Raw genomic sequence first — 26,664 nt, 5'->3', positions numbered from 1 at the left:
TAAGATCTCTATTGGGAGAATAAAGCGCGACACAGTTAACATTTGTAATGATGTCTTTTCAAATACTTCACAATTTTTAATGGGATAAAGTGGAAAACCCGCTCATTCATGATAGTTTTTATAGGTATCATTATATTTTTTAACAAATAAGTATTTTTTCTGTAAAGTACAACCGTGCGTTTGTAAAATGAAGTCCCCACACTGATCCGTTATTTTTCTAACCGCTTAAACGCGCACGTTTCAATATTTGAGAACATCAACAAGCATAGATGCCGCATTGATAATTTGGACTTAAACCTTTAGTTACTGTTATCTTATGATATCATCACAAGATTGTTGAGATTTCACAAACACAAGCCATAATTAGTATTCACAAACGGTAGAGTGTTCTAAACAAGTGAAGTAGCGAAATGGCAGATTATACGGTATCAAATGTGAATGCAATCGACGAAAGGGATTATCTTCCGAATACAGGGTAATTTGGTTTGAATTAAACGTTAACCCCGGTTACATGTTGCATATATAAGACTCCAGCACCCGATTGTATAAACAGTTAAACCGTCGGTAACCACATACCGGCGGTTAAAAGTCGGTAATTTGTTTGTTACTTGTCGGTAAGCGTTTGTATAAAATTTGGTTAGTTATGCCGAACGGTTAAAAGCCGGTTTAAACATACCCTGCTGTTGTAGGTGGGTAAGTCAAGTAACCGAAAAGTAACTTACACAAAATGGCCGAGTCGCGTAACATTATTTTGATAAAATGGCAGACATAAGAGACGCTAACCACCGACGACCCAGACAATTTCGACGAGTTGACAGACAAATAACGGATTTCGACGAAGAAGAATTACGCAGACGTTACAGATTTTCGACGACGAACATAGACAAACTAGTGGAATTGATCGGACATAGGCTACAACGACGTACGAGACGAAACCAACCCCTTACACCGCGGCAACAAATAATGATAGCGCTTAGATTTTATGCTTCGGGGAACTTCCTTCACATTATTGGGGATACTTTTGGGGTAGATGCTGCCACGGTGTCAAGGGTTGTGACGGCAGTTACTGACGCCTTATTTGTGCTGAAAGACCGGACTATACGATTTCCGAAGCCCAGACAGTGTTTTATTCTTTTCGCGGTATGCCATGCGTAATCGGTTGCTTAGACGGGACGCATGTAAAAATCCTTTCCCCGGGTGGTGAACAAGAACGCAACTACTTCAACAGAAAGCACCAACATACCATTAATGTCCAAGCAACATGCGATCATAAAGGTAATGTAACTAGGTCTTTACTTAATTTTACCCATTCACTTGTCAAAAGACCACATTGAATGAACAACTACCTCAGGCTCAGTAGAATGAAAATCCTATCGAAAGTAATAACGAATACAGTAATTAAAGTTAAACAAAAGTACACAAAACATTCTTACCTTAATCTATTCTATAAAATCCATAAATAATCCATGTAACAAAATAACTGACGATTTTGCATTCAGGGCCTGTAATAATTGTTTTAGAAAAACTTTATACAGACCCTAAAGCCACCCTATCACGACGACAAGCAATATTCAAATGTGTTAAGGACTATGCAATTGACAACTTTTAATACGTCATGCGTCATGTACTCGACATGACTGCTGCGAGTGGTCGATATGGTGAGGCACCTTGCAGGGTAATTGCATTTCTACGAGGCACTATTCCTACACTTTTGTAATGCACTTAACAGATTTTGTGTACATGTCTCAAAAATTTAATTTTCTGTATATTCAATTGCGGTATTTTTGATTGTATGACCATAACATTCTATTCATTACTTATATTATCAAAATGTGATTTATATCACTAGGTAATGAATTACTTAAGTTCACATTTTCCAATGAAAGAGATGCAAATAATTAAAATCCATAATTAATTATATGTTATTGGTGTCTTCAAATAAGCCGTTTTGTTTTATCAAATTTTATTTAATATGGGCACGATGCTTGTTTATTATAAAAATGAAACGCTGTGTATTGTTTTACAAACAACATAAACATAAAGTATTTTTTAGGAAGATTCTCCAGCATTAACGCCGCCTGGCCGGGCTCTTGTCATGACGCCCATGTGCTCAGGGTGTCTGACCTTTGTCGGCACATGGAGGAAAACCATCAAGGTAATTGTTGATGTGTCATTGTTGTAAATGATCAATTATTCAATAGCTGGGACCGCTGCTCATGTTAATTATAACAGCGATGAACTTTTCATGATTCGGAATTTCTCAAAAGACACTTATAATTGTGAACATGTAAGTTTACATTTTTAAAATGACAAAATAGAACAGCTTTCTCTAATAGCGTTGTCATTATTTTTAAATGCATTATAACGTTTTTAACTTATTCAGATTACCAGCGAGGAGTATTGCTCGGTGACTCCGGTTATCCATGTAGACCTTTCCTCATGACGCCATACTTAAATCCAGGTGAGTTTGATTGATAATGGATTTACCCCGGAGCTACTAGAATACCACTATTCTTTGCGTTGAAACCAATCTGGCTTTTGTTTTTTTTCAAAATCACATACACTATCAAACGTTATAAGTTAATCTAGCATGAAGTTCTCAACATGAGCTATTGTGATTTCCCTCTGTTCGGCGCCCGTAGACGTCCGATGTGCGATTCTTGGTCAAATTTATGCTGTTTATAACTATAGTCCACATGTTTTAAAAAAACTTCTATAAACTTTGTCATCATTGTTAAATTGACAATACATGTATCTTATATGTTTATACATCGCAATTGTGGTCTCTAGTCTATTTATTCCATACTATAAAGTAGCAATACGCCTACATTTAATTTATTTATACAGTACGATATTCATGTTAATTATTTGTTTTTATCTTAAAACATGCAGTCACTGATGCAGAAGTGAGGTTCAACACTGCCCATACAGGAACTCGCAACCTTATCGAACGGGTTTTTGGGATGTGGAAAAGGAAGTTTCATGTACTGCATTCAGAGGTATGCGGCGTGGAACACTATTTAATGTTAATGTAGCTTATTACAGTCATTATCGGTTTTATTGTAATAATGCATGTGCATTTTATTACATAATTTGTTTTTTAATATTGTAAAGTAAAAGAAAACTACGTAACCTTCGAATCAGCCTAAATACAGAAGCCCTAGTTGACATTGAAAATAAAGTAAAAATTGTTTATAGGTATCCGTTATGTATTTATTTTTATTCACATTAATTATAATAAAAAACATAAATATGTGATTTTCTTTAATAAATAATTTGCAGATAAGAATGAAGCCAGCAAGGTGCTCGAAAATTATCGTCGTTTGTGCAATTTTGTACAACCTCGCCTTGCTCTGGAAGGAGCCCGATGTAGTCGACGACGTTGTTGACGAACAGCCTGCAGCCGACACATACAACGGACAAATGGACGGACGAGGTGTTAGAGCACACATTGCAACCGCATACTTCTCTTGAGGTAAGTTGTACTAGTACACATACAGTGTAAAGTAAATGCATTTTATTAAGTATTATAAAGAATAAGTCCTACATAACATAACATTTAATCAGATACATACGAATGAAAACGATTCAAGTTCATAAAACGAACATTATTCAACATTTCATAATTGTACAAGTTTAACTATAGTTTGTTATAAACTGCCTGTGCTAAGCGCGTGCAGTTTTGTCAGAATTCAAGCTGCGCTTCCTGTACTTGGATGGACTTCATGTAATACTCCATCTGCAACCCCTTAAGCGTTGTTGGCCTGCAATAAAACATATGTTATTTATTAAACAATCAACATAGCTTAAGTTATTATAAATTTTCAAACGCGATTTATTACACATGTTTAACATTCTTTGGTTAACTATTTATACCTTTCCGATGGTGTACTTTCAGACTGCGTTGCCTTCGGCTTGATGTCAGGTCCTCGAGCCATTGTAGCTCCAACCACGGTTGAGTTCTCGTCGTCATGATTTGACGCCGAATTGTCTGTTCATACATTACATAATTAACATGTTGCCTTTCTTTAAAAATCATGTTGCCTATTTGTAAGATGAACAACTTTGACATAAATTAAACATGAGCTCATATTGAATGTTCCTTAATTTATCATGATGGAAGCGATATATTAAAAATCCTTAGCCATAATTGACAATATTTTTGTTATTTTACCAAAATATAATATACCTGTGTACTTATTTTATCCTTTGCAGTAAGATGAGAATGTCATAAATATACATGTATAAGTATTTTTTTTAAGTTTTATTTAAAAAAATCGGTCCAGATGTGTACATGTAGATTCAAATTATTATAATTATTATAAGTAGTTGTAGTAGTAGTAGTGGTAGTAGTATTAGTAGTAGTAGTAGTATTAGTAGTAGTAGTTGTAGTAGTAGTAGTAGTAGTAGTAGTAGTAGTAGTAGTAGTAGTAGTAGTAGTAGTAGTAGTAGTAGTAGTAGTAGTAGTAGTAGTAGTAGGAGTACCTCCATCAGCAGTAGCACGTTCATCAGAAGTAGCAATCATGCTCGAAATCCCTGCAAACAAATAAAATGACAATTATCAAATTACCAAATTTTGTAATGATGAAAATATATGAATTTCCAGTAATAAATTGTACTATTAAGTGCTTAATAATGGTATCCCCGTGTGGCACCTCCACAGTTCCCTTGAATCGGAGCTTTTCTATGCATCGTTTTTTATGTATGGCCAATTCTTATTATAATAGCAAATAATTAAATATATTTACTAAATCAACCAAAATTAGCACAAATTGTATTACACAGCAAATAAATCAGAGGACAAGACCCGTGTACCTAATGGGACATTCCAAGTAGGTGTTAATTTTACCATATAGACTACTATACTCATTTCTAACGTTAATGAAGTCGGACAGGAACTATTGCAAATATTTTTAACGAACTGTGTGCTGCTTTATGGCTTGTTGTACATTCTAAAAGACAAAATCATATACTCGGATTAAAACAATTCGTATTTTACGATTGAAGTCAACATGTTATTAGTGAATGCCCGCGACAATTGTGTGAGGAAAAATATGATAACTAACGTGTGAATCAAATTAAATGCACACCTTCCCACAGTACGAGATGTGGAAGCGTCTTGTCAATCGGAACTTCTCTTTGATATTTTTTTTAATACATGAAACTAGCTCTTTAACACAATGAGCTGAGAACAAAACGTTACGATGACTAATTACAAGTTACATAATTTTCAACAACAACATGTGTGAGAACAATAGGCGTACCTGCAATCATGCTTTCAGAGTTTGAGGCGTCAGGTATTCCGCTGAATGAGGCGAACCCCGACATCATCTGCACTATCCCCTGGCTGGTGGCGGACATATCCGGGATTGGTGGACCACCGCCTGTCTCAGTCATGCCTAGTCGCTCATTTGTGAATTGTTTTTTTGCCGTCTTCACCTTTTATGTGTTATTTACATAGATTATTTTAAGACTTTACAAATAATTGGCAAGTCATAGTTAAAATGTAATAAATGAATCGTTTTACTATTGTTACGTCGCTTGTAAATTAATTTGACAAAAGTCATTGATTTGCTTTGTATTACAATATGTTGAGGTGATATATCTAATACAAATATTATTATTTTTTAATACTTACAGAAAAGATACTAGTGATCGTTGATTTGTACCTAAGGCTAAGCATTATCGATATTATAAATTTTAATTTAATAGCAGAGATGCATAACTTGATTATTAATTAATTATACGTATTTTTTTCAATTATTTTAATTACATAATTTTGTCCATATAGTTTCATGTGTCAATAATTAAATATGTAAATAAATTAAAATATGCTGTACCATATTTGTCCATTTCTGTTTAACTTGGTCAATGGTGCGTGGTCCATTCCCGACGGCATTAACTTTGTCCGTTTTTTCGGCCCATATTTTATCCTTTATTGTCTTTGTGTTGAAATTAGCGCCCCCGCTTGAAAATTTCATATTTATTTTGCCTATGTGCTGTTCCATACAAATTTCCAACACTTCTATTTCGCGAAACGAAAATTGTTTCGCTCTTTTCTTAGTGTCAACGGCGGCCATTTTTTTATTAACGAAATGTTCGTGCTAAATATAGTTCATTAAAAAATGCATTCTGGGAATGTTTTGGTTAAAGTTACCGGTGGTTACATTCCACTTTGCTCGGTTAGGTAACTTTGCGGTATATCGTGTTTATACAATCGAGTTACCTAAAAGGTTACTAAACCTGAATAACCGCAAACTTACCAAGCTTTTAAAGTTACCTTGCGGTAACTTTAACCAGCGTTTATACAATTGGGTGCAGCTGTATTATGTTTAACGCGCTAATTATTATACACTTATTTCATGGATGCGCGGTGAACAGTCAAAACTGTTTCCCAAGGTATCAGGGATGACTGGTACTGTTGCCTGAGGCCGATAGGCCGATTGACAACAGTTTTGACTGTTCACCAAGCATCCATGAAATAGGTGTTTTATTACCTGATCAAATTTCCAACATAGAAATAACAGCAAACTAACGTTTTATTTACACAAAACAGTAATCGATAAAATAATTTTTTTTGACTGTTTAACTGTAAAATGACGTCATTTTTTCGACGAAATGACGTCATTATTTCAGCGGTCAACAGTTCAAACTGTTGACCGGTCAACAGTCCGATATTCACCAGTTACGGTTTAAAACATTGCAATTTTCTTTTTTGATGAGAAAATAGCAAAAAATAATTAATTATCATTTATATAAGACATTAGGTAATAAATAGGTCTGTTTTTCAAGAGTACTTGTCATTTAAAAAATGCATGTAAATGCCTCTTCAATATGCTTGTAATTCGGCATTTTGATTGTACACACATTTTGTATATGTGCATATTTGCGTTTCGTAATGTGGACAACTAGTTAATTAACTGTTGAATAACTGTTGGCTTTTAACAAAATTAGCATGTACAAGTATTCCCGACTATTATACAACTGCACAATACGATATAGTGTTTGTACTTTTAGCACCAGATTTACTATTAACTAATAAATCTAATGCAATTTAAACTAAATTATGGTTTGCGGTAAAAGAAAAAATTGGCAGAGGCACAATTAAACCCACTATTTCGTATGTTTTAAATTGCAATAAATTGGTTAATAATGACTGTAAATCAGACAAACAGTAAGACAGACAGTTAAGTAATTTTCTAGGGTGTTTGATAGTTTGTTTGATTGTTCGGTCGTTCTATCTTTCGAAATGTGTTCATATGTTTTTCCCTCGTATTGTGTGTGTACTAATCAAATGCTTTATAGAAAATTACTTTAATTTCATAGTAAATAGTGTTTTAAACAAAACGCTTAAGAAACATAGTCGCTCAAATTTTGTCTGCTTCGACTTCGTGTCCATTTAAATACTTCGTCAAAATATTCATCATTTTATTTTTCTGTTAAATGAGTATATGTGTATTTCATGAAACTTATGTATATATGTATCAAGCTTGTATCTGCTTTTGTGTCTATGTGTGTACACCGGTGAGCTTGTTCTGTGTGTGTAGCTGCTTGTCTGGCTGCACTTAACATGTCTTGTTAAATGTTTGTATTGTGTTGTTTATTTGTTTAAATTAAGAAATTTATTAATATCGATTCGGATTAGTTTTTTGTGAACATGTTAGTCTTTTAAGGCTAAATTAGAGTAAATCGACTTTACGATTATAAACAGTTGCGCTGTTTAATATTATGAACATTTGCTGATTTCCGAAACTTAAAGATACAACACATTTTAATATTTTGGAAACAAGACGCGATTTTGATTCTTTTAAAGTTTTCATAAATTATCAATGGTTGTGTAGCGTGTTCTGTAACTTTTAAAATTTTTAGTTCGTTCATTCTTGTGTTTAATATGTTATCCAAAAGGTTATTCCAATATGATTAAGCATAACAAACGAAGATTTTGTTTTATAATCAACTAGTGCATCAAACGGAAATAACAACTCGAGTACGGCGGACGCATCAAATGGAGATCTCAACAACTCAAGAACGGCGGACGCATCCAATGGAAATGGCATCTCGAGCAATGCGGACGAAACAAATGGAAAAGGAAACTCGGGTAAGGCGGACGCATCAAATGGAAATGACAAATCGATAATGGCGGACGAAACAAATGGAAAAGGAAATTCAAGAACGACGGACGCATCGAATGAAAATAGAAACTCCCTTACGGGGGACGCATCCAATGGGAATGGCAAGTCGAGTACGGTGGACCCATCAAATGAAAATGACAACTCGTGCATTACGGACGAACCAAAACGAAATGACAACTCAAGAATTGCGGACGAAACTAATGGAAAAGGAAACTCGAGTACGACGGACGCATCAAATGGAAATGGCAAATCGATAATTTCGGACGAAACAAATGGAAAAGGAAACTCGAGTACGACGGACGCATCAAATGAAAATATAAACGTGAGTACGACGAACGCATCCAATGGAAATGACAACTCGAGCATTACGGACGAATCACAAGGAAATGACGACTCGAGCACGGCAGACTCATCCCATGGAAATGACAATCCGAGCAAGGATGACGAGAGTCCTTCTAGCGCGGACAAAGCACAGTCGACCATTGAAAGGTAATTTTTTTTTATTTAGAGTGCAATTTTATATACTTCTTCAGACAATAACAACGACTCTTAAGAAACAATGTCACCGAATGTTTTTCTGTTCATAGTGCTACAGTTTTAGATAAGTTTGCCTGTAAAACAAATATGTCTATATATGTAATTGAGAAAGTTTATCATCAGGATGTGCGTTTATTTGTACATGCACTCTAATATTCTGCTATTCCTCTAAGATACGAAAATGACACGTAGTTCTAACTAGTGGCAAATCATACTGTTTTATCGTATAACTAGACCATAATAAATAGGAATACATAAAAAAAATACAAAATTGTGCGACGTAATTCAGTGAAAGTAACTATAGATACAACACATATATTCGCAGACAAACCCTTCGGGTATACATATCGATAAATTTGTCCAATTGTTTGCACGTGTTATATGTGTTGGTTATGAAATATGGTGGAGAAACCAAACTTATTTTAAGAGCAAATACGGATCTGATTACTAACATGTTTACCGCTTTGTCTGTACGTTATATATGTACATAGCATTTTTTTAATTGTTTGATTTGAACTAAATATAAATAATGAAACAATTCTGGAATTATTATGGAAGTGTACATGGAAGCGTGTTTATTAGCGTTTTCGATTATTCGTCCGGTCGTCCTTTTAATCATATTGTATTGAATCGTGTGGTATTCCTGTACGATCGTACTTAATGCAATTGTATTCAGTGTAATTATAACCAATTATAAGCTTCAAAACCGAATCCAACAACAATGATAGCTCGAGAATACGATAAAGAATTAAATAGGCGATGAATAAACACAAAAGGAACTTGAAAGGTAAACGTATCTTAATTCAAATACAGCGTGAAACAGATTATGTACATCATATTTTAATACATGCAACACTATTTCCAACACAAAGTGAATCGAACAAAATCATAGCTTTACATATTGCTTTTTCGGCTAATATTTGCACTTTTTTACATCTGTTAGTTAGCAAAGATGGGTAAGAAAACGTTTTTTAAGACAAAATACGAATCTGACAAGTTTATCGTGTATTCAAGTTTGTTGAAAAGAGTATTTGATTGTTCGTGTTTTCGTTTTTATGGTTCATATTTTATTCTTACATTGTTATTCCTATTCGATCGATCATGACAATTTTTAATTACGTATTATGATTGACAAGTGCAAGCCACAACACCGCTTCAAACAATAATGGCATCGTGAGAAAGGGGGCTGGGAGTGGTTCAGGCGGTCCCGACACGCAGTCGAGCATTAAAAGGTAATCGTATCGAACGTCGATTACAGCTTCATTAAAGCTAATTTATCAAATGCATACAATCGGCATCATATTTCTGCATTATAATACATACTCTTAAATAAGACACTCAACGTATGTTTTATGTTCTGACTGCCACGTATTAAATGTCTTGTACATTTAATGTGTCTCTGTGTTTTCCGTTTAAAATCATGTTATTCTGGTCTTTCTGTACGATACGAAATCACCTCTAAACTCAATCATTACTCCCTCGCTCACTCGCTTAATTGCTAATGTGCTGTGTCTTGCAATCTTCAAATCTGTTTGGTTTCTGCACTTTATTAACTACATCTGTTGTTTAAAGATTCATTGACTTGTTGTATTATGAATATCGTAAAAAAAATATTTATTACAAACACTATCTTTACAATATATACAAAACCAAAGGCCACCTACTTGAGTGCACATATTTCGTTATTTATCATGTTTTATAAATTGAAAGAAAGGTAAATCGAGACACTTATGAACATACAACAAACACACAGACAAATACGATTGAACATGCTATTTGTGAATAAAATGCATATCTAACAACATTTAATATGAGACATGTTCAATGGTCTTATGAGCGTCTCAACATTACTCGATAATAATGTAATTATCCTAAATATAAAAGCGATATATGTTACACAAACCCGCCATAAATTGGAAGTGCATGTTTTACTGGGAAGAAACTGACTTATTTCCTTTTCAACACAGCGCCTGTGCAGTTGATGGAGGACAACCAACATGCTTTGCCAACTCTCCTACTGAATCACCACGATCTATTCCGCCAAATGTTTCAGGTTTATTCAACCTACACTACCGTGTAAAAACAAAACAAAAAGATTTTATTAGCGTATATTTCTTAGTTAAATTGTAACTTAAATCTTAAAAATAGTCATCGTTAATAAAGATGCCAATATATTATATTTTTCGTTAGATAATAGATCGATAGATAACAGTCTCCAAACGACAAAAAACGATACCAACTACAGCCGTGGAAAAATAATATATAGCCGTGTGGGGCACAGCTCCGTCCCACAACGTAATTAAACTTTGGAATGTCATTAAGTAAATGAAAAATTAATGGTAATGAGAAATGTGTTCATATGAATTTCACACATTTAAATACGTTTACTATAACTTGCTATGACATATTATTGCACAAATATTTTGATTTTATTCGTATTCTATCATATGTGCATACAATTTAAGTTGCAATGTACGTATCAAGCACTACAAATTGCATGCAAACCATCCAATCGTTGATTGGCTCATTATAACAAAACTTTCAAAATAATGCACGAATTTCTGCAGAATTAAATTCTTCAACTATCATTGTATGTGCTTTTAAAAGTAACTGTTAAATTGCACACATATATTGAACAATGCATTTATAAACTAAGGTTCTTTCAAGAAAGCCATTACGACTACTTAAATTTGAATTGTTGAGTTCAAATGACTGTGTTTTTTATACATCACGGTTATATACCTTCACTGTATCAAACGGCGATATTTACATAATATATGTTCTTTCAGCGAATCTGCTAAGAAGCAGCAGTAAAAAACATCGAATAAAAAACACAAATCAACCTCATAACGATTCTTACGATCACGGAATCAATGACACGGACACACATTTGCCGAATATGCAATATCAGATGACGAAAAAGATGCAACGCCACGCCGAAGGTAATAAACCCTGCGAAACAGTGTTGCTTTTTTATATTTACTCTGTAGCTGATCTATGCTTATCGAAGTGGTCGTAATAACGCATTGTGTGGAGTGACCGGTGTTCATCGTCATGTGGTGCGCATAATCTGTGATTTATATAGTCACTCCCCGATATCCGATATGATGTGAACAGTTGGACGTGCTTGGAAAGGTTACCGATAAATTTTGCTGAATTTCAATAGAGTAAGAAAATCCAGTTTTAAAATTGTTTAAAGGCATTTTTTGAAGTAAAATATAGTTTGGTATTAAAAAGTCGGTATTATCATGTATGTTAGAAAATCCTGGTTATTATTATTCAGAATTTATTAAAATATGGCTATTTGAAGTCGACGATGCAGGAATTTCCCCATATTTAGCACTTCATTTAGAAATTTCTTTTAAAGTTTGCCAATGAAAAAGTTTTTGCACCGAAAATGATATCAACCAATGTCCCCGAGTAACATATCCACCAGGGTTTCTTAAAAAATCGTATTTGTGGAGAAATTCGACCTAACATTTAACATGTTGATGAAAAAATGATATGAACCGGTGCAGTACCAAACTTTTTTCAAGCACGTCCAATTGTTCACATCATATCGGATTTCCGGGTGTGAGTGTGCATCAAATCGTTTTCTGAAACACGACGCAGATGGTAAATATTTTGTTGGTAAAAACAGGTTATATTGTTGAGTAACCAGATCCGAAGAATGCTAAGAATGCGTTTTTTAACTCACGTTTTTACAAATGGTATTCCAATAACGTTGAATTATGTTCAATTGTTATTCAACATGTTTAATATGTTCAAATCTTATATTTAAAAAAACAACCTTTTTGAAGACAGCAAATTGAAGATGTCGCCACAAGTAAAGATTTAATTCAATGCAATGAAGAATTTCTAATGTTGACGTCTTTTGTTCGGAAAACGAATAACGGATTCCTGTCAGTTGTGCTGTTTATGTTACATTGCGGTCTTATAATTAGTTATCAACAAAGGTGTGAACAATGATGAAGTACCTCTATTTATCTAGTCTTAACAAACGTGCATGATAAGTCGTTTTTGTCATGTTAAGCACAATGCTACCTAACTGAAAATGCTTGCCTTACACAAATATATTAAATATTGAATAAACTACATTAAGATTTCAAATTATTTGTATCACAATCTGTATAAACTGTGAAACAAACGTGTTAAAGCCGTTACGGAACCTGTTATTCTCCGTTTTATCAGTATGTTATTATGAATTGAGGGACACAAAAAGAACTTTACATTAACAATGTCGTTTTTTTAAATGTACCAATCACTAAACATTAACATTTATAAGCTATGTAACAACGTCTTGGTTTCGTATGCGTTCACTTAGAAACGCAAATGAAACAAAGATGTTTTAGACTGCCTTTATTTCCAGGTTAAGATTTGAATTTATATCGATATGCGTACATGTTTCTGTGAATACCTGTTTAATTTGCTTGCAATTGAGCCTCTGCTTTTATATGCGCTTACTGTCTCATCTTCTTCATTTAATCATATCACGCAGAGAGATAAATGCAAATAGGTATAAGGAGAAAATACACGTGAACATGCGGTTGACTCGAGAGGTTTAAAACCCAACCTTTGTGGCGATCAACTAGAAATGATGGTTGCATATTGACCAGTACCAAGTACAATCATTATTTGTTCTCAATACAAATAATCCTTTTATTGTGAGAAACATGGGTGTATGTACACCTTTTTACACAATACGATAATATGGGAAGCAACAGACTAATATTTCTAAAATATAGAGGCTTACACACAACAAAACTGTTACAAAGAATAAATTTTGCAGAAAACAACATGTTACGAAATGTCGTTCTTAAGGATAATTAATAATGTATGCTAAACAATCTAAAATGAAATATAACTAGGATATGAATATATATTAAACAACACGAAATAGGGCGTCAACACAAAAACACATGTGTTTGTATCCCTTACTCTCATAGTATCGGCCCTCCTCTTAATATCGTGCCTTTAACGAAACACCTTTAAGAAATGCTGGCAAGTTCATGTGTTGTTTTTTTTCAATTTTTAGAAGTTATAAGTTATTAGATGGTTATCAATGACTATTACGACGATCATTCTTATGATTCCCGGTGTTGGTTGGAAAGTAGGTCATATGTATTCCAAGGTGATGCTCTGATTATTATTTACGTAACACATAATTAGGTTAGTTTGTTTACGGATTAATAGTAGCTTTTTCAAAGGTTCTACATGCCACTTAGTTTAGAATAAAATGTGAACATATTTTAAGAACAACACGAGCAAGAGTTTTGTTTTTCCATTTACTTACTTTTTTAAAATACGCACATGAGCATAGGAACATATCTTAGCGACCAAACAGAAGGGCCGATACTGTGAGACAATTGTATATAAAACAGTAAACTCATGGGAGCTAAGTCTAGCCATTATTTTGTCAAAACATTTCCGATTTAAATGCTGTTTTCGTTGTTATGTCCAGAACTACACGTTTATCTATAAATTGAGATATAACACATGCGTGGTTTGTATTTGATCACTGCAAAGATTCGTTTGTATTCATTGATAGGGCCGATACTACGGATAGACATGCTAATACAATTATTTAACCTGTTTCCTAACACAATATTGCATGTTACGATTGCGTTCGACGAAAAATGAAGACTTAGTAACTATGATGTTATATCCATCTACCGCTCGGTAATTTGATATAGTTGACTTAAATGTATCTGGTCTTGTTTACGAATTACACTAAAAAATAATTATGTTATTTATGCTTTTTCCAAATAAAAAACAGTATTATAAGAACTAGTATTACTAGACCAAAATTCTTACGATACGTTAAGTTACGACTGGGTGCTGTAATTAAAAAACATATTTACAATTAGAATGCTCCTGAAACACAAAAATAGTAACGATTCTACCAAAATTGATATACTATCTGATTGCTAAAAATATAGCTTCGTCTAGCAGGCTTTTTGAGAACATCATTTCATGTTTTCGATATTTCTAATATTTTTTGTTTATAAAACGAGTATTAGGCTAAATACAAATCAGTTTGATAATGTATGCAAGTAATGAACACTATTTAGTTTCGATGTAAAAACTGTGACTAATGTAATAGAAACCAGTGCCTAATTCGGAGAGGTTACAGTCACTTACGTATTCTTTGGCATTACCTTTTAATATCATAATTTAACATTATGTACACTTTGTGTAATTGGCAAAAACAAACGGTGATGTAAGAATCTGTACACTCCTGGTTTTAGTACAATAATCAAACTAATAACACGCAAAGGAGATGTTAGTTAGGTGTTCATCATTTAAACATGTTTGGAAATATTACAGTTGTATGAAGTAAAATCCTTATTACTACCGATTTAATATGTAAGAATATTATTTGGATAAACACATAAATTTGCTTTCGTTGAAACAATAACTGACGCAACAATGTCTTTTAGTATGCATAACTGTGTCTCAGGTTTGTTTTACTGTCATGTTTTATCAAAATTATTCAAGCACTCTTTCTAATCAATACTTTCTCATTAACATGCACATATAATTTAGCATACCCGGCAATTTTACATTGAAACCGTTCTTCTTATTTAAATTGAATGCATTTTTATTTACATATGGAAACAATTAATACCCTTACATTATTAGTTATAGTTGTGTTTGTATGGTAATACTGTTTACGATTAGTGCGACTTGTCCGTTTCTAGATGGCAACATCCCTAAAGGACCTTCCTATGGTATTTACATTTCGCAGTTGGTACGTTATGCTAGAGCATGTTCGTGTATTAAAGATTTTAATGATCGTAATCTAATATTAACTAAAAAATTGCTAAAACAAGGCTTTTTGTATCATAACCTAAGAAATAAATTTGCTAGATTTTACTCTAAGTATGGTGATTTAATTTCAAAATATAATGTTTCTTTAAAATGGCATTTAAATAATGGAATCTCCCATCCATCATTTTATGGAGATGTTTTGAAGCGTGTCCGCAAATTAAAATATGTTAAACCAAATGTTCATATTAAACTTTTCAATTTAATTAACTTGTTTTTATCAAAAGGATACGATGCTTATGTACTTAAAAACACGTGTTTGATGGTTTTCGATTCACTATATCTTTCTTCCCTTAAAATTTGGAATCATTAGTGATATTATAGGCATTTTTCACTGTTGAATAAAATTTTGTCATTGTGTCGTATGAACAAATCTGCATGAATACTACATTATAGGCATTTTTCACTGTTGAATAAAATTGTGTCATTGTGTCGTATGAACAAATCTGCATGTAAACTACATTTGGACTCAAATCGTACATCAAATCATTTCTGTCTTCAGTTGTCAAAACACCTATATACTGTTTGATTCCAATAATGTCGCTTTAATGGTATTACCATTTGTATTCATTTGCTTCTTAATATTAAATCACGTAAACTTGTTTTATTAGTAGCACAGCCCCATTAATATTTTTATTTAGTACTGCCCTTGGAATTTGTTCACGTCATTATGTCATTATGGATTTTTGTGACGTCATACGACCGACTTTCCCAGTTGTAATCTACATGCATAGGTCATTGGGTTTATAATGTTCCATTTTATTTATATTTTCTCTCTGATAGGCGTTTCTTGTTTGATTTAATTATGTTTAATTTGTTTAGCAGTCACATAAACAACCAAGCTATGTAATATGGAATTTTTACACCCATTATTGCTGCTTCTTCCTGTATTTGCGCGATGATTATCTGAGATATTAACTCTATGATTCTACATTCTCAAATCTTTTCTATAAAGAAGGAATGTAGTTGACAATTGTTAATAGTTTTATTTGATCGTTCGTCAAAAAGTTGTAATTCTGTTACTCTTGTATCTTCAATGCAATTGAGTAATTAAATAGTAATTAAATTGAATGCGTTTTAATTCCCTTTTATTATTGTTTAATTTGAGTTACAATGCTATGACGTTAAATTTTATTTACACTTAAATGTATTATGAATATTGCTGGGCCAAGTGTGAGGTTGAGCGCTCTATAACCAGGTTTAAACCCCCAGTGCTTTGCATTGACCGTTCCAAGGCGGTGACCCCAGCTTTATTCATATTTTGTGTTTATGTTGGTTTGTGTTGTGCTGTATTGTGCTGTTATGTACTGTTTGGGCAGTCGGTCACTTGCCTTAAATAAAGGACCAACTAATTGTTTTTAATGAAAATTCAATACTGCTCCAGCAGCTGGAGTTTCACTTCTTTATATTGTGTACACTCATACAGTTTGTTTCACTACTGTTTTTGCTGACCTTGCTGAACAGTATAATTGCATTCCAACTGTGTTCTAAACTTCATGTTTTTATACATAATTGAACTTTCACAACTTTTTTTATATAAGCAATGACTATAGATGTATGCAGATGTCCATTTTCTTCTTTTAGATAATTTATTTACTCTTATTGTACGTACCAAAACATGCCGGTTGTGGCTTTTTTATTATTTAAAGAAGATTACAATGCCATAAGATATGTTAATTGTTATGTCTTTATGTAACTACAAAACGCTGCCATGTTTCATACATATTCCACATATAGAGTATAAGGTGTCGTTTATTTAATATATTAAGTTCATAAGATTTTAATTGTTTAAAATCGTTTTTTTCTATTCCTTAATCGGGCCAATTAATAAATTGACTGAGCATGGGACCTTTAATTGGGCAACGTATACATGTCTTTTTAAATGTTATTTTTATTGAAAAAAAAACAACCTTAAATTTAAGACAACGATATTTTTTTTAATAAATGGAAATTTGTTGTATTAGAATAATTTAATCAAAGATGTTGAACAACAGCACTTTTTTAAACATTTCTGAGATTACGTTGTTTGTATAGTCCATTATATTAAGCATAGATAATTTTGTTTATATATGCAGCAAGTAAGGACATGTTGTTCAGAGTATTTGAAAACGTTATCAAGATTATTGAAGAATACGAAAACAGAATTGATGAGCAGCAAATACCATCATCACACATACAAATACCGGACAAGCCGAACCGAACGGATGATGACGTGAGCTTTTCTGAGTTTAAAATAAAATACAGTTGTTTAATTAATCATCCATTGGGAATTTTACTTTCAATATAAATTTGCGATTTTTAAATTGTATTTAATCACTGGAATGAGTGACTTATATAGTTTTCTGATTATTAGTTTAGCTGATTCAATCTAGCAAAATGATCAATAGTATAATAATTTGATCATCTGTCAGTGTATTCAATGTATATAACACAGTATCGTTAAAACAATTTGAAATCGAGTCTGAGTCTTCAATATTCCAGGCGATTTATATAGTAATGATATTATTTATTCTATTAAACAGGTGAGAATAATTGTGGAGGCTCAACTTTTGGTTTTTGAATTTCACAAAAACTCTTGCCCACCTGAGGTAACCGACGATGTCATTAAAATGTTAAGAGAAAATGTCATAATGTGGGCTGCAGTGAGGGATTGTCCAACGAGTTGCACTGACAAGTACATCGCTAAACTATATGAAATTCTTGTATCCGGAAAAACGGATCATGCAGTTATTGATAAACTCGGGTACAATATTTAAAGCTACATTAACACCATCACAAACATTCTCTCATATTAACAATTGCATTCAATGTAAATATTTATGTTCAAAAAGTAGTTATTTAATTGTTTAACAAAATGTTACATCTTTATTTACATTTATATTTTGGATAGTACGAATGTTAAAACATCGTTTGCATGTATTACATAACGAACATCCTATATTCATGTTTTCCTAATTATTTGTCGCAACTTGTATTTTAAAGAGAACGAGTGTCGGCGTCTACTATTCAAAAAACATTACCTCTTATTATGAAAGGGAAAGGCATATCAATGCAATTAGATGCTTCATATGAGAACAATCCCGATAAAAAAGCTGAACATCCGAAAATACGACAAACAGGAAATCCTTTGGAAAAGGGTAAGATCACATTAAATGACTAAAGTATCACTGTTTTTTCCTGAAATACGATTGCTGAGGTTTTGTGAGTCAAACTTTAGATATGATTCTGGTAGAATATAATGTATGGTGGGGCACTAAAGAAGGATAAATCATAGTTCATAAAGTCGTTATTTGTTTTTCAAGTTTAATAACATATGTATACGTTGTTTTTTTTAAATTGGAGTGAATTTACGGACAGAAAAGTTTGGTAGATCTAAACAATGAAAAAGTGCTATTACGCAAATATTATGCCGTCATTGAAGTCGAATTTGGGAAAAGGCCGTTCAAAGCGTGCACGCTCAGACTCAACTCAGATACTTATATACTGTTGAATAAACGATATTGGACAAACTATTATAACGGATTTTTTTTTTATTATTAATCGCAGGTTCCATACATATTGAAATGCACTGTCCTCTCCATTTACCCGCATGCGCGGTCGAAAGAAAATACAAAACTATCTTATATAATGACTTTATATGACGAAGCTTAATATTTTTTCATTTTTGTATCATCATTGTTTTTTCATTGTTTTGCAGCTCTTTATAACATGCAAATACTGTGTAAATTATTCTTGCTAAGGTGCTTTTATTTCTAAAATGTTATATACGTCCATGAGGTAAAGTGTTAATGAATGCAGCTTGTAAACTCTGTATATTATATACACATGCAACGTTCATACAGATTTACTTCCTTCCTTACTTACTTATAGGTGCGGAAAGAATACTTCAGGCTAACAAAAATCTTTTCGAGTATATCGTTGAAGACGTACCCAGCCTTGCCCTTCGCTGAATTAGATGCCAAAACAATGATAATTAGCGTTTATCAAAAATATATGGTTAAAATGTTTATTGTTATAATTTTACAATGTACTTTTTAGTCGAAAATATTGTTTAATTCCTTTAAAACGATAACACTTGTATCCAAAATCTTTATCTAAATTTGAATGTATTTGACCTTAACATATTGACAGCAATTTTGATAGAAGTTTAACAAATGAGCTGAAGCTCAAGTCAACCAAAAGTGATTTAGTGTGGTTAAAAATAAGTTATGTGTTTCAACATTATCACAATTGTGTTTGTATGCATATTATATTGATTTTTTATTTAATATTCTGTTCAAAGCCTTTTACGAAATAAGTGCATTAACATACTAATTGCCTGAACTGTTACCTGTGAATGATTGTATTGATACATACACATTCGTATTAACAAATACAAAGTCAGCACTATAAATATATATATATATATATATAGCTGTAAATATAACCATTCGTAATGTTTAATTTCGTAATGATACTTCTATAAACAAAAACTTGTACATTTAACTCCAGCAAAATTATATTGAGACAAAAGTATATCTACATACAGTACTAATTGATTGTTAAACTTCAAGGTTCATTTTTATGTTTTAACACACGTTTATGTCGAGGATCCTAATAATTTATCCCGATACAGCCATAACCTGTATGTCAGGACTTATAGTTTGTAAATCTTGTGATTAGATAAAACCTATCCGGCTATTCTAGCTTTATCTTGTGCTTCTTCATATATTTTAAAGTTGATTTACTTAAATAATACTGTATTAAAACTTAAAATCTAATAAGCAGATACCACATCCGATATTGTTCTTTTCACTCCACTGCTTTTTAATTTTCACTTAAGAGTGTTTATGCTAACACATTCTCCTAAGCTAAATATCCAATTATATCTAAATACACAATTCTCATAACAAAGCCGTACTTTGAAAAACAAATCCAATTTGTCACGATATAAAACATGTTAATAATATAATTTTGAATGTTTGTGTATCAACAGCGGATGTTGGAAATGGAAAATGCCCATATTTAAGTTGTTTGACGTGTGTAAACATTAAAATATCTCGGCCCGGAAATGCAAACATAGCACTCCAATAGCTGTAATGTTAATCTGGTTAACAATATATCATTACAAATACACCTCGATTATGCATGGCTTGTTTTATCAAGACAGCGGGAGATATCGTATGATCGCACGGCCCTCTTTTACCTAGCAACATGGTGATAATGAACATTATGTTTTGACCTCGCACATAAGAATTGCACACACTAACTATGAAAAGAAGTTCCGATACATTAAACATCTTTAATAAAGTGACATAAGAAATAATTAAATAAGATATATCACATATGAGAATTAATCAAAACAGATTAATAAAGTGTGTTCATGAGTAGATATTTTATTTAAGCAAATCTAAGTTATATGTAAGGTCTAGTTAGATGTTTAAAGCACACTTTCACTGCTGCGTTTGACTTCAACTTCATTATAACGTTATGTAATGTTTTGTAGTATACAAAATTAGTTTATATCAAAACCTTATGTCTGAAGAAAACGGTTTAAACTTTAACATTTCAGGAGATATTTAGTTTGAAATAGTTTAAGTCCAGATATACTCTTTATTTTTAAGTACATATATGCCTTTGCCTGATTCTTCTTCTTTATAAATACTTCCGATTTATTATTTGAAAGGTATTATGCAACATTACAACCACATGAAATATGTGATGTGTTTATTAAGTAAGATTGTTTAGGATATATTATTTGTTAAACATTCGTAGGATTGGTTTTAAAAGTTTTAATAGTCGAATCTCCATTATGTCGATCGCGAGTGGGAGTTAGCTGTTACCTTCCTATATTATTTACAAGGCTGACGGCATGAATTTATCTTAGCTTATGTAACCACTGCTTTTTATATAAAAGCTCATTTCAGTTTAAATATTTTAATGTATTTTAATAACTCGGCTGTGTCCTTTCTGCAAGGAATATTATTTGAGGTATTATAAATCTATGTGTAAAATGAACGTAAATCAGTGTTAATGAAAGCACTGTTTTGCCGTTAAGGGAGGTTTCACTGTAGTTTTAGGTATGTTTGAAATATGTAAAAGCATAACTTTGATAAATATGTATATTTGAAATAATAAAATCATGTGTATGTCTCTGCTGAAAGATTTATATTTGTAATTATCAATTGTTATCTAACGAACAGCCTGAGTTCTGAATTGCTGTTGAATATATTTAAGTAAGTTGTTTCTTGTATTATTATCCCTTTTAACGATCGTAAATGAATACAATATATTGCTTTTATGTAATACTATGTGATAAATACGATAACAAACTTGACTGAGAATAGCATCGATATCTTTATGTGTGTTATGGCATGTACACACTATAATACAAATACGGCCCTTCAATTAAACAAGACTTGCAACACACATGATCAATATTGCAGTTGAATTCTACAGTAAAGAAACTACTGCAACATCGAAATAATTAAATGCAACAAACCCGACTCAAGTTACTAATTGCAAATTAAACATTAAAACACATCCTTAAAATAAAGGATGACTGTTGTTGTTTGTATTTAAGCGGTTGAAATCAATATTTAACGATTGCAATCATGTTTGAGGTAACGATGGGTTAGATGGGATAAATTTAATTGTTTGTTATACGAAGTTCATGTCGGCTTTATATGATAGATACATAGTGGTTGATGATTTAAAGCGTTGTTTTTGAGGTTCTGTAAACGAAATTGCATGTCTGGAAAAATTCATATTCCCCATTTTTTGGTATTAGCAAATATGTAGCACTTATAAGAGTAAACAATTATTACATTCAACATTTAAGATTGAGGATCAATAGTTTTGAAAGTGTTCGCCTTATTTATTGTAAGAGCACAGTAGGATGTATCATATATTATTAGTAAATTATAATACGATTATTATAACACACTATTGATGTATGATAAAAAACACACTTTTACAGAGAAAGAATAACGAGTAACTTGCAAAAGCTTACCACATATTGTAAAGGTCTAATAGATGAAAAATGTCGGAAAGCTTTCTGTTAATGGACGGGATTTAAAAAAAAATCCAACTAGTTGCTAACATTTACAATCATGAAGATAACGTAATCTAAATAAAATAAAACAGACGGTTACATTTAAACTTTGTCCCGGTTCAGACAATCGGTACATGCGAAAGTAGTATGACCTACCAATTAAGAACATCACATGATTTAACGATATCGTGATTAAAATCGACCAGGAGATAATAGAATGGCGCATACATCAAATTCAGGACATAACACAGTACAACGATCAAGGTATTTGTAGTGCACATATGTACTTCAAGTGTATTGAAACGGAAGGTTATTATTTTAGCACTTCAATACGATTGTATTCTGTTATACACAAACTTAAAACATTCTTAATTCTATTACATATATACAGTGTACCGTGAGCTTTTCAACAGACATTAGTTCAGTGCCTGCTTTTCAAACATAAATTGTGAAGAATGGCTTATATATACAAAACAATGACTTAAAATGTGTGCTGTTTTGTTCTCTCAGTAAGTCTATAATGAAAATCATATTGATTAGTTATGAGTATAAACACTGGTTTTCCGAAGCCAGACACGTAACACTCACGCGATATGTCCTGGTGGCTCTTTACTTGAAACCATAATAGATAGCTAAATATTTGAGACGGATAAGATCATTTTGTTTATGACAGGTTACGACCTATTTCGAATATTGTCAGAGTGACGGTATAAAACAATTACTCGAAAGCCTGGAAGAAGCAGCAAATCTTTATGGTTAAACTTATATTTGACTCGCATTTTGCGAGGTCCAATCAGTGCCTTGCATGTGTATAAAGACATATTTTCAGGGTGGCATCTCCATCTAAATTCATGTCATTTTAAGCGTAAACAGTGTTAATTAGCAGTATCGGCACAACGGAACAGGCGGCATAATTTGCGATTGACGGCTGTGTCTTCATGTAAGCTTCATGAACACCAAATTGTAATGGCATCATTCCATCATAACTTTATTGGCCATACGTCTGGTTCATTGCATGTTAGAAATTTGGGTCCATATCGGTGACTGCACATAACGATCCCGAAGATAAAAATTAAATTAAATGCATAAGCATAACATTTTTATTGAACCTTAACTTTTATTTAGTTTATACATACCTGGTTAAAGTCTGCTCAAAGGATTAAGCAACAATAGTTCTCAACAAAACAAAACCAAGATTTTACATTCAATATATTCAACAATTAAATAAACTAATGTAACACAAGACGTGATAGCGATCAAGTTATCCTACTCAATTCATTAAATAAGTAGCAATCACATCCTTGTGTTTTTAGAAATTATGAATATATTACCAGTCGACCATGTTGTCCGCATTTCATTCACAAATAATTTAAATATTCTTAATTATAATTAATTTATTGTTTCATAATTACATGCATCTTCATAAGTTAAATTGTCAAATGAAGTATTTATTTAAATAGGCAAACAAAGTTTACAAGCAAAGCACTGTGTTACGATATGGTCAATTAACAATAAGAGATCTTTCTCAACGGACATATTGCCCTTTACATTATTAATTTAAATGTATCCGAAACACGCGAAGATAAAAGGTGACCCTTGAGTAAACGAAATTCTGCAAAAATGAATTGGGAACATTTCACTTGGTTTATTATTATTCGTTGGATGTTATACAGTATCAAAATATTGTGAACATGTATTTACATACTGTTTGTCCCCGATATGCAGCCATCGATTCAATATGTGCTAATGTTACGATTGTTTGTGCAAACCCCTAAGACCTCGACCTTTGATGCATCATATAATCACCCGATAGTCATATGACGAAGCGAATTCAAACGACCTTAATATGCACTTACCTCAAATGAATATTGATAAGCTTGTACCGACAACTGGTGCAATTATAGTTAATATTTTCACACGATAGCCGATATTATATGATAAAATGTTACTATATTTGAAGGTGTCATTCCAAATGTTGAACCTTTGAAATGTATTTAAACATACACACGTAATAAGGAACCAAAAGTTTGGCACCACCAGCAATACTTAACTTATATATATTTCTTATTACATAATGCAGGACTATGTTTGTTTTATAAAACGAATGTTATAAGCAACATAAAGATATTTGTTTGCAATTACTTCAGTGCCTTTAACAACAACAACTTTGGTCTGTCCAGTAAAGGAAATAGTATTTGTCATGTTGCACTCTTTCCACATACCAAGGTGAAGTACTTTTTGACGTTTCTTATGATCCGTAAAGAGATTAATGAAAGGAGCAGTTAATTCAGAGATTTAAACGGATATTCATGTACATATTGGCATGATCTGTCAACAAGAGAAATCACAGTTTCTTAACGTAGATGAACTAAATATTTTGATAGCTCATTTATAATTTTAAAGGATATTAGCAATTTGTTTAAATGAAGTTTATAAGTGTTAGTATATAAAGTAACAGCTTTTTTGCTTAAACCTATCAAACCATTTTTTATTATAGCATGGCCATGTGTTAGGACGTTTATAAATAGTTGACTTTGTACTAACCAAATGTTTAATATACTTACATTCGTGTTCAAAGGGGAACAACTTTTCATTACGGCGAGTTTAAATAAAAAAGTATCTAAACGTGGCCTAAACTATTGGTATTTTGCAAACGCGAAATTGTCATGTTTCAAGAATCATATAAAACAAAGACATGAGTTCATTTTGTTTCCAAACAGTAATATATTTTAGGCCTACTATTATAGCATTCTATATCAGTCTTAAGTAAAGGTATTACTTTGTGTAGTTGCGTTCTAATTGTTTCACGCCAGATCGATTGTGTTGTGTTTGTAAAATATTACTTACTTAATGATTGTTAAAGAGCGTCGTCAAAATGTGGGGGAACTCATTGTATCTGCCAATATCGTTATCAATGACAAAACAATCGAGGTTGAAAGCCCCACTTCCTTCACACCACATTTTACACAACTTAGAATGCCGTTTGATTTAAGTTTTTACCACAGTACAGAGTATCCATAGATTAATACGACAAAAAATAGTTTTGGGTTTTAATCATTTTAACCACGGCAAATTGTAATTACACGTATGTATACAATTGTGAAATTATCAATAAAGACATTTCTTTAAGATTATTTTTTCTTCGTGCAGTGAGGCCTCTGATCACACTGCTGGGAAGACGTCACCTCTGACGTGTCACATAGCGTGGCGTCACATGTGATGTACAGGCGATGGTCTGATCCGCTCATCTGGAACGCTTGGAACACAAACCGCGTCTCATGGTCCGTCTGAGACAGGAAGTGGGTGTTAGCGTCCATTTCGCAACTGCAACAGACGTTTGCATGCTTATTTCTTCAATAATGCGACAGTATTCATGATGTCCTTACATATTTAGTATACTTAAGATCCTAAACATCATTATAAATTGTTTATATGTTTATCCGAATGGAATATTGATAAACATCTTAAAGCAAACAAGCTCCGTCAAACAACTTACGCACGTGTTAGCGAGTGTTCATATTTTTATACTTTCTATCAATTTACTTGTCGAAAGTTTAAACATAAGATTTACATTTATAGTCAAAAACAATGTGCATGCGTGCTCTTTTTTTCTCTTATTTATTAAATTAAAAAAACGCGATGTGATTACAACTCTGATTGATATTTGTATTTTGATCAATTTTGAAAGCTCACCCGTTATTAATGAGGTAGTACCGGACACCATGGCGGTTCAAGGTCGGCTCTGTGTAGAAAGAATGCAGACTCATTTTAACTGTCCAATCAACGTTCAGCACAAAGGTCTTGACGAAAACATTTGCACCTGTGGTAACGTCAAGTGGATTTCCAGAAATGCCCTAAGGGGATAATCGAAACATAAAGCACTCAATTAATGTATCCAAACAAGGTTCACTCGCCGTAATCAGATTGAAATTATTGCGTCAGATACTGTTCATTTTATAAAATGTTGAATATGTAGATTTGATGTTTCCTTAACAGTATCCTAACATATGCATGAGGCAAAGGGATGAACCCATACTTTATGATAAAAGAAATTATTTTAATAAATGCATGTACTATGTTAAACGAGGGGTAAAGGAGTTACGTGCATTATACAAGGAATTGCGTTTCGTCGTA

At 32.5% G+C, this 26,664-nt stretch overlaps 2 protein-coding genes across 8 annotated transcripts in view; one reads left to right on the top strand and one right to left on the bottom strand.

The window, feature by feature from the left end:
* The first annotated feature begins 312 nt into the window (after positions 1–312).
* Positions 313–20,307, top strand: LOC127842095 (dentin sialophosphoprotein-like). Of its 5 annotated transcripts, none has more exons than XR_008031485.1 (10): positions 313–475; positions 7,962–8,621; positions 9,806–9,901; positions 10,637–10,722; positions 10,860–10,964; positions 11,459–11,611; positions 17,573–17,709; positions 18,020–18,240; positions 18,533–18,634; positions 19,368–20,307. XR_008031485.1 is itself a non-coding variant. In XM_052371416.1 (10 exons), exons 1-10 carry the CDS (start codon positions 411–413, stop codon positions 19,445–19,447), a joined length of 1,758 nt encoding a protein of 585 aa, XP_052227376.1. In that variant the 5' UTR covers positions 313–410; the 3' UTR covers positions 19,448–20,307. The 5 variants fall into 5 exon arrangements, 4 of the variants coding, with proteins under 4 accessions (XP_052227376.1, XP_052227377.1, XP_052227378.1 ...); XM_052371416.1 differs by having other exon boundaries at positions 18,480–18,634; XM_052371417.1 differs by lacking the exon at positions 9,806–9,901 and having other exon boundaries at positions 18,480–18,634.
* A 5,259-nt stretch (positions 20,308–25,566) lies between these two features.
* Positions 25,567–26,664, bottom strand: part of LOC127842094 (CUB and zona pellucida-like domain-containing protein 1) — a 5,909-nt gene continuing 4,811 nt past the window's right edge. For 2 of the 3 annotated variants that reach the window (XR_008031484.1, XM_052371412.1), the window contains one exon: positions 25,567–25,817. Coding sequence is in view for 2 of the 3 variants with exons in the window: in XM_052371412.1 (XP_052227372.1) it covers positions 25,662–25,817 (156 nt within the window). In the remaining variant the exon portion in view is untranslated. Of the gene's footprint in view, positions 25,855–26,223; positions 26,366–26,664 lie in introns of those variants that run through there. The other variant, XM_052371414.1, reaches the window with a different exon arrangement.

This window comes from Dreissena polymorpha, chromosome 8, assembly GCF_020536995.1.
Source record: "Dreissena polymorpha isolate Duluth1 chromosome 8, UMN_Dpol_1.0, whole genome shotgun sequence".
Lineage (NCBI taxonomy): Eukaryota > Metazoa > Mollusca > Bivalvia > Myida > Dreissenidae > Dreissena > Dreissena polymorpha.
This window is presented reverse-complemented; position numbering and strand designations above follow the sequence as displayed.

Coding starts and splice junctions, on each gene's coding strand:
- LOC127842095 (XM_052371416.1), top strand. CDS start 411: ATGGCAGATTATACGGTATCAAATGTGAATGCAATCGACGAAAGGGAT. Junction 476..7,961: donor GATTATCTTCCGAATACAGG/GTAATTTGGTTT, acceptor ATAATCAACTAG/TGCATCAAACGGAAATAACA. Junction 11,612..17,572: donor GATGCAACGCCACGCCGAAG/GTAATAAACCCT, acceptor TTATATATGCAG/CAAGTAAGGACATGTTGTTC.